At 49.8% G+C, this 9,204-nt stretch overlaps 1 protein-coding gene across 1 annotated transcript; it reads right to left on the bottom strand.

Annotated features, from left to right (window-relative positions):
* Nucleotides 1–1,213: 1,213 nt before the first annotated feature.
* On the bottom strand, nt 1,214–4,699 carry SOWAHB (sosondowah ankyrin repeat domain family member B). Its single transcript, XM_002930148.3, has one exon. It carries the CDS (start codon nt 4,157–4,159, stop codon nt 1,820–1,822), a length of 2,340 nt encoding a protein of 779 aa, XP_002930194.2. The 5' UTR covers nt 4,160–4,699; the 3' UTR covers nt 1,214–1,819.
* Between the last annotated feature and the right edge of the window lie 4,505 nt (nt 4,700–9,204).

Below are 9,204 nucleotides of genomic sequence, written 5' to 3'. Positions count from 1 at the left end.
GTCAAGCAGAGAAAGACAATTATCATATGGTTTCACTCATTTATGGAACATAAGAAATAGCAGGGAGATCATTAGGAGAAGGAAGGGAAGAATGAAGGGGGGGGTAAACAGAAGGGGGAAAGAACCATGAGAGACTGTGGACTCTGGGAAACAAACTGAGGGCTTCAGTGGGGAGGGGGGTGGGGGAATGGGATAGGCCGGTGATGGGTATTAAGGAGGGCATGTATTGCATGGAACACTGGGTGTTATATGCAAATAATGAACCATGGAACATTACATCAAAAACTAATGATGTACTGTATGGTGACTAACATAACGTAATAAAAATTAAAAAAAAAAACAGTAATCGGCTTAAGTACAATAACGTATAAAGATACCTTGATATTTTAATGGGGGAAAATACCCAGAAGAAACACACAAATACTGTGAAAATACAATATCATTGCCACAGCACATGAAAACATTCCATAAAAAATGAACGATTTCCATATGGACATTTAACTTTTCAGCCCTCTAAATTTATATTCTGAAATCTTGATATTATAGCAATGTACAGAGTAATCATTCTCTCATTCCACGGACCCATCACAAGCAATTAAAAGGAATACTTCCTGTTACAGACACAACACTTCAAGGCTAATATTTAATCTTAATTGGCATCAAGTTTAGTGCAAATAAAATTATATTTTTAGCAGCTTAGAAAATTCCTGGCGGGGGAGCATTCACCTCTTAACCCTTATTGCTTCCCCAGAATATGAATGTTGGCCATTCAATCCTATTGAGAACTACTAATGCTGATTTTGCCATTTGTTACACAAGACATTTCCATGAAAGATGGTTTCAGCAACTATGCAAATGAGCCAACAGCTTTTACATTTGGAAAGTTTCCCTTAGGTTGATTTTTTTTTAAGCAGGGCCTGAATGTCAGTCATAACTGGATCTTACCTAACTGCTTCTTTGATCATGAAGAGGAGACCCAAACAAGGCACCAATCATCTCACACAGTAGCCACCTTAGGTTGCATTCAAAGGAAGACCCTAAGACAGGCCTAAGGAATCTCTTAGATCAAGTTCTACCCTCCAGTAATAATTTTATTTTCAGTGATTCAGGAAGGAAGGAAAGAAGGAAGGAAGGAAGGAAGGAAGGAAGGAAGGAAGGAAGGAAGGAAGGAAGGGAAGATGGAAAGAAGGAAGGGAGGGAGGAAGGAAGGGAAGAAGGGAGAGAGGGGAGGAATGGAGGAAGAAGGAGGGAAGGAAGGAAGAAAGAGGGAAGGAAGAAGGAGGGAGGGAAGAAGGGAAGAAAGAAAAAGGAGAAAGCAGGAACTATCTGATTTCGAACCTGGTGCTCTCCACTCTCAGCCAAGATTTATTCTCCAAACGAATAGAAGCCAGAGAGCTACTAGCCAGAGATTTTGTTTGAGGTTCATCAAACCCTTGAATTGCCTCCCTTTTTCTTAGACATATGTTCCCTCTGTAGCCAAGGCCTGGGGGTAGCTGCTTCGGAAAACAGCATGGCTCACTGTGCCCAGATCTGTGCTGGCGAGGGAAGAGGAAGAATCCCTCCTGGGTTTTAAGCACCTGCCTCTGTCCTGTGCCTAGGTTTCGCTGGCCCAAGACTTGAGCTGTCAGAAAGCTTGGATGACCCCTGCGGTCTGGGATGTGATGACATAAAATCCAGGCAGGTAAACACTAGGTGGGCCATCTCACACGATCTCTTTCTTACCAACTCCTCAGCAATTTTTCTACTGCCCCTGAATTTTCTCACTGAACAACTCAAGGATCAGGGTGTGGTGGCTGCATGTTCGAAAGAAGGGATCACCTCAGTCACTGTACTCTTCTCTTTCCCTTGGATTAGGGAATTTCTCATACTGGTTGGCCAATTTCCATTTGCTGTGCTGATTTTTGAGAAGTGCGGCAAAGGAAGTCTTCCGGGTGATATTTCTAGATAATTCCCGGCTCTTGGCTTTCCTGGTGGGGGAAGAGCTTCGGACTAAAGGGTACACGGGAAAAATGGGCCTGCCCCGAGGGGCTTCCAGTAGCTGCCATATCTCCCCAGAGGTATTACTGGTCAGATACTGCCATGGCTTCTTCCCACTGCTGTCCCGGACATTCACTCGAGAAGCCAACCTTTGCACTAGCAGTTTGATGACTCCCTGGTGGCCATGAATGGCTGCAAGGTGCAGAGGGGTATATCCACAACTGGACTTCACATTTACATCAAGAGCAATCCCTGCTTTCTGTGTGCTGGAGACAAAGTCCTGAAGGGCCCTGAGGTCACCATGTTTGGCTATCCAGTGCAAGGCAGTATACCCAGTCAGGAAGTCCTTGTGCAGAGCCAGCTGGGGGTCCTCCCAAAACAAAGTCAACACCTGCATCCAAGAGCCACTGGCAAGCTTCACAATCCATTCATGCTCCCTAGCATCCAGGGGGACCGCAGATGACTTGTGCTCAGAAGGTCTGTGTGGGACCAAGGCTGCAGACTCCTCCCCAGCCCGGGCCCAGGAGGTGTGTGGCTGACCCCGCTCAGCAACAGAAGCCTTAATGTCTGTAGGTCTCGGTATCAAAGCAGCATCCACTCTTGGGCTGGAGGCTGCTCCTGCCTTGGAGGGTTTCCTGGACCGTGGTGGGCGACGAGTCCTTTTCAGCAGGTCCTGCTCAAGATACTCCTCATCAGAAGAAGACAATTTGACTCTCCCTGCCTGAGAGCTCCTCCTCAGGGATCTCCTTAACTTGGGAGCTGCACAGGGCAAAGACTCCTGCGGGTGGCCTGCAAGGCCATTAGCCTCTGTTGAGACCTGCTGAGAGGTGTGACCATCCCCTCTGTTCCTGAGGCCCTGAAGGCTCTTGCTGGGGCTGCCCTCCTTTGGAGAAAGGCCTCCAGCTGGATTCCTGAGCTTTCTCTGATCTGGGGTTCCCAGAGCAACCTGCAGCCCCTCTTCAGAACCCCCAGGAGACTCTTTGGGCCCACTGCTGCTCTCCTCACTGCCGTGGCTCTCTTGGTCCACAAAGTCATCCAGATCTTGGAGGGACAGCTGACAACGAATGCTACGAAAGACTGTCAATGGAGGGTTCTCGGGGCAGGATTCCGGAACAACAGGAAGGACAGAATGAGAGGAAAGAGTGGGGTCTGGAGGCTCTGAGTTAGGTTCCCGGACCCAGAAGCTCAGCTCCGAGGGTAGCTGGAGGAAGTGGTCTGGCACCACTGACCAGGCTCGGACGGGGCCTTGGTCCCGGGCCTTGGGTATCTGGGGATGTCTAGCCACCCATTCCCAAGTGCGCTGTTGCTGCTGTTGCAGGGTGGAATATTGCAGGGAGTCCGGGGTCATCAGCTCTGGCCGGTCTCCGGGCGAGATAGGGCAGGACAGGAGAGCAGGCGGGGAAGCCGGGCTCCCAGCAGCCTCGACAGCTGCAGGAGGCGAGCAGGGCGCTGCAGGCACCGGTACACGCTCAGCGGGCGCGCCTTCCGGCGGCTGCCTGGGAGCCCCGCGGTCATCCTGGGTCGGCGGGTCACGCGCCGGCTTCTCCCCGGCGGTGGCGGGGTCCGGGACTGCACCGAGCACCTGCTCCCCCGGCAGTCCCTCCAGGCTGTTTTGGAGACACTCCCAGCAGCAGCGGCCCTGTGTCTCCGCCGCGGCGCACCTCGCTCCCGCCCTGTGGCCAGAGCCGCCCCTGCGGCCGCCGCCTCCCCGGGCTGCCTCCCGGGTGCGGCTGGCTGCGAGTCTATTGCAACCTGAGTGCGCGGCCGGGGCTGCGACACCTGCAGGCTCCTCCTCTGGCTCCTTCTCTCGCCGCCGCCGCCTAGGCGGCTGCGGCGCCTGCTCTGCCCCGCGCGCGCCCTGCGGGGCGCAGGACGCAGCTCCCCCTGCAGGGGCGGCGGCCGCGGGCGGGTCTCGGGGTCGCTGCAGCCCCTCCTCCCCCAGAAGGTCCCTGTACCTCCTCTTGAGCACCACATACTTGGTGCCGTCGGGGTCCTGGCGCACTGCGGCGACCGAGTTGACGAAGCCCTTAAAGAGCTCGCGGCGGCGCTGGTGCTGGCTGGGGGGCGCGTCCGGGTCTCGGAGAAAGCTCTTGAAGTGGCTCAGCAAGGCGGCGTTGGTCACTCTTCCCCCGGCCTGGCACAGAAAATCCAGTAGTGCCTCCTGGCTTAACTCTCGGGCCATCGCTGCCTTGTCGTCTCCTGGCCCCGAGTGTCAGCTTTTCGCTCTCCCTGAGCTCCCCCCTGCCAGCCGAAACCCGGGACTGTCCTGTGTCACCTGCGCCCGGGGCGGCGCCACCCGCCTCCATCGGCCGTGGAGGGCGGCGCTGCTTGCAGCCCCCGAGCGAGCCAGGAGCAGCGCGGGTTCCCCGGGAAGAGGCCCCGGGTTGAGTCCCCGCACCCAGCCGGGGTAGGAGAGGGCGGCTCCCCCGCCGCCCCTGCGCGACGCTGGCCTCTCGCAGCGAGTCCCCGCAGCTAAACTTCCCGGGATAGGTCGGAGTCGGTTTCACCTGCGTCCTTGCGACGCCTCCCCGGCTCTGGGGGAAGGGCCCGGCCCGCCTCCTCCTGTCCTTCCGCCCTCTGAGGTCTCCCGAGCCCGGCCACCTATCCCAGATGAGTCAGGCTGGCCGAGCCAGAGAGCGCGGTAGGTGAGTCGCCAGCAGGCGCGAGCCGACAGCGAACCGCTCTGCAGAACGCACAGCCCCTCCCGGGCGAGGAAAGGGAAGGCAGGTAAGCGACCGGCCGCTCCTTTGGGTCTCGGCCACGTAGGAAACGAAAACATGGAGAATTTGTTCCTGCCCTCTCTAAGTTCTGGCGAAAGCGTTGCCTGGGGAAGAAGGTGTAAATTTACTGGCATTCTGCGGTCTCCAAAAAAGGTGCCTTTATTAACGCTCTGGGGTAGTAATTGCAGATTCCCTAAGGCAGTATCGAGGTCCGGGGAACTCAGTTTGCATCCCAACCAAGCCTTTCTTCATCTAGACAGACTGCTGGGGCTGCTTCTCAAGCACCCGCTGCAAGAGATCCAAATACACCTAAGTCCGTACTGGAAAGAGAAATCACGCTTCACGTTACTGGTTGGTTTCGGCCTTTCTTTTTCCTAGTAATTGTCTCGCGTTAAGGAAAAATCAGTTTGCTAGTCGATTGCCCCAGCAACTCTAAAGGGACAGGAATCATGCAGTGAAGGTATTTGTTGTTTAGTGTTACTTTGTTTTTATTCACTTCAAAGTTTGTGAACAGAAAAGATTTTTGTACAGTCCCTTCTGTGTTGGCTTGAGTGATGTCATTTCTCTCCGAATGTAAGGTTCCCCCACTCCCACCCCCACCTGGCACGTTGGAAGTGGTAAGCATATTGTACGCTTGCCTGATTTGACCTCACTGCTCCAAACCTTAGAATGACCGCTTGACTCTCATTCTCCATTGAGAGGTTGCAGACTTTCTGATTCCAAGTCCATTTGTGTAACAGAGCTGTCTTTTTCACTGGCCTCAAGACACAGCGCTTTTCCTAACAGCTGCTTTCCCCTTTCATTTGATCTGTCCACTTCTTGGTCTGGCCCTTTCTTTAATTGAGATCTTTGAGATGCAATCCTGTTTGACAGTCCTGTTTCCATGCCCAAGATACTGTCATCATTTTATCTATTTACCTTTATGGTTCCATGCCTTCCTCTAAGCAACGTTTCCTATCATAAAGTCTCTATTTTCTCCTGCCATGTCATACTCCTTTTCTCCCCTATACTCCCCGTTATCTTTCCACTTTTCCTTCTGCCCTATTTTTGGTTGTTTCATGAGTCCCTGTCCTATTTGCTAAGGGACGGTATTGAAAGTACATTGGCCCTGCAATTGTCAACATAGACCAATCTTAGAGACTGCCACATAGGCCACGTTAGCTGAGCTTCATTGTAAGTCCCCAGTAGTACCCTGGTAGTTTTCCATGAATGAATTGGAATCCTTGGCTTTAAGTTATCTAGGTCAGAAAGAAGAACTGGGAAAAATTTTTGTCTATTTTTGGCATTTTCTGTAATTCAAACCCAATACTGGGTTGAGAGGAGGGATAGTGGTTTTCGCTGAGGAGGAACATTAACCTCAGGCTTTTAGGATGGTTATTAAAATCAAAATTTTGTTTTAAATTTTAGCTTCCTTTTGTGTTTATTTCCTGGGGTGGAGTCTTGATAGGACTGAGAGGCGTGTCCACACCTAGGGCAGGAGGGAGTCCAAATGGTAAATTCAGGCGGGTATTTTAGAGCGGCAGGTGGAAAGAACCTCCCTGCCCCCTTTGGTATTTTTCAAAACTTCTGGTTACAAAAAGGGGTTTGGGGGCAAGGAGGAGTGATGATGTGGACTTGAAGCATTTGACTAGGGAGAAAGAAAAGGCGCATCAAGGCATGGTTGTTGGAATCAGATTATCTTTAGTTAAGGGTGGAATTAGAAGGTCTGAGGAGCAGAAGCAGGCAAAGAGAAGAAAAAAAAATCCAATTGCCTTAGATTTCTGGGTGCACAGGGCTTTCGCATCCAGACCCTCTCTCCTCCTTTTTCTCTCTTTTGTCCCGGGTTGCAGGATGGTTAATTAGAATGTTCTTCACCTTACCTCCGGGAGCATTTGTATGCCTCTCTCATGTACAGTACATTATTTCCAAAAATATTTATGGAGCAGCCATGCTGTTCTGGCATTACTGGATATGGGTATAAAGAAGAAGCCATGCTCGAGAACTCTCTATTTGTTGGGAGCAACAAACAAGAGAAATGGCATGAACCTGTGTGAAGGGACTTAACAGAGATGTGCACCAGACACTGGAGAAGTTGAGGGGTGGTGCATAAAGGAAGAACCCAGGCTTAGCCTGGGCGGTCAGGGCAATTTTCCAGTAAAAGGCAACTTTGAGTAGGAGAGATGAGGGAGAGGCAGAGGAAACATTGTGCAAAAGCACGAAGATCTGGCTCAGCACGGCATATTTGGGGAACTAACTGCAAATAGAACTACTTGGCTTTAAAGAAGACAATGTGTGTGGATGTGCTGGAAAGGAGACTGGCAAAGTAGGACAGAGTCAGAAAATGAGGGCCTGGAGTGGGGGGCAGGGCTTTGAAGAATTTTGGGGAAGGTAGTGACCTGACCCTATTCATACTTTAGAAAGATCATTCCAGAGGCAGTGCTGGTTTGGAATCATGACCCATATTAACAAGTAAAAATAGCTCATTGCAGAACAGAAGCGTATTTAACCAAATTTAAGATGCCATGGGTTGTAGAATACATTTTGGTTTCAGAGATGTTAAATATTAGGGGTGGGGGAAGTGCCTCTTAAAGTACAAGAAATACAGGGGCGCCTGAGTTGCTCGGTTGGTTGAGCCTCCCGCTCTTGATTTTGGCTCAGGTCATGATCTCAGGGTGGTGGGATTGAGCCCCATATTGACTCGAGATCAGCGCAGAGTCTGCTGGAGATTCTCTCTCTCCCTCTCTGTGTGCCCCTCCCCCTGCTCACATGGGTATGTTCTCTCTAAATAAATAAATAAATAAATAGGATCTTTTTAAAAAAATAAAGTAGAAGAAATACAGCACATTTAGTATCATATTTTTAGGGAAAAAAGGCTTATTTGGGAGTAAGATTTGAGGACTGGATTGGGGTGACTAACTTTTTCCTTATAACCTTATAAAATTTTAGCTATTTTACAATGAAAGTATATTACTTTTTAGTTTGAAAAGGACAATAAAGGGGCACCTGGGTGGTTCAGTCGGTTAAGCATCTACCTTTGACTCAGGTCACGATCCCAGGGTCCTTGTGTCGTCGAGCCTGTGTGTCGGGCTCCTTGCTCAGTGGGGGACCTGCTTCTCCCTCTTCTTCTGCCACTCCCCCTGCTTGTGCTCTCTCTCTCAAATAAATAAATAAATAAAATATCTTAAAAAAAAAAAAGAAAGACACTAAAGAAAAAAAAGACATAAATGAATAACAATGACAAAGAAAAAACGATATCAAGTCTTTACGCTGGAGGAGAGAGACGAAGCTCTCAGCAAGGAGAACAGCCCAGAAGTCATTGAGATGATCCAGAAAAAAGGTTGCAAAAGGTCTGAGTTCAGCAGTGTCAAAGAAAGGGAGATGAACAGATGGACTGAGGAGATAGCTAGTAGGTAAACTCAACAGGATTTGGAGCCAGAGGAGCCGAGGGGGGCGAAGAGGGAGAGCAAAAAGCTTGGCTTCTCTCATGCATTTGTCCTGAGTCACTGGATGGATGTTTGCTATCATCTACCTGGATATAAAATACAGAAGGGTCTGTTTTGGAAATGGGAAAGACGATAAATTAAGGTTGAGGTGCCTGTGGGGCATAAAAACTGGAATATCCAGAAAGCAAGATAAGGTTTGAGGCTCCAAGAATGTATGAGATTAGCATATGTAAATGACTGTTGAAGCCCTAGGCAATGGCAAAATTGCTTAGAGATGGACAGGCAGTGGGAGGGGAAGGAGGTGGAGGGTGAATCCTCATTTACCAAAGAGAAAGAGGAAAGTAAATGTGTTAGGGAGACTTCGAAGGAGCTGCTGGTGGGGAAAGATGGAACACCACTGAGTGGGTGTCACAGAAGCAGAAGAAAGAAAAAGCTTTCTAGAGATGACACCAAGTTTGATAAGAAGTGAAATTGGACCGGGGCCTGTTAGGTCACTGGAGTCTGGTCTGGAGGAGTTTCAGAAGTGTGGTGGGGACAGAAGTCAGGTTTCAGAAGGGTGAAGAGTGTGTGGGGTGACAGGGGGGTGAGAGACTTGGCCATGAAAGGCAGGAGAAGAATCTAGATAAGGAGAACATCAGATCATGTAATCTAAGGTTGTTTGTTTGTTTTTTGGTAGTTGTTTGAAGAGATATGATCACGTCTGTGTGCTGAGGGAAAACCGCCAGGAAAAGATAAGTTGAAGACCTAGAGGAGAGAGTAAATAATTGATAAATTAGGAGTTGGGGATGGGGCTAGAGTCCAGAGTTCAGGTAGAGAGATTCCCTGGAACAGGACAGGGGAGAGCCACTTTTCCTATTGAGAATAGAAAGGGAAAACAAAAAACAAAAAACCGAGAGTGCTAAGAGACGGGGAGGAGAAGCTTGAGGAAGTCTTGTTGGGGTTGAAAAGCAGGTACAATGGGCGTAAGTGAATATGAGAGCTAGAAGGATGGGATAGTGTGAGCAGAACATCAAATTGTCTGAAGTCTTGGGGCTGAAGGTTTCCAAAGTGGAGTCATGTTGAGGATAAGATTCAGAGTGTGACCA

Source organism: Ailuropoda melanoleuca, chromosome 11, assembly GCF_002007445.2.
Source record: "Ailuropoda melanoleuca isolate Jingjing chromosome 11, ASM200744v2, whole genome shotgun sequence".
Taxonomy (NCBI): Eukaryota; Metazoa; Chordata; class Mammalia; order Carnivora; family Ursidae; genus Ailuropoda; species Ailuropoda melanoleuca.
This window is presented reverse-complemented; position numbering and strand designations above follow the sequence as displayed.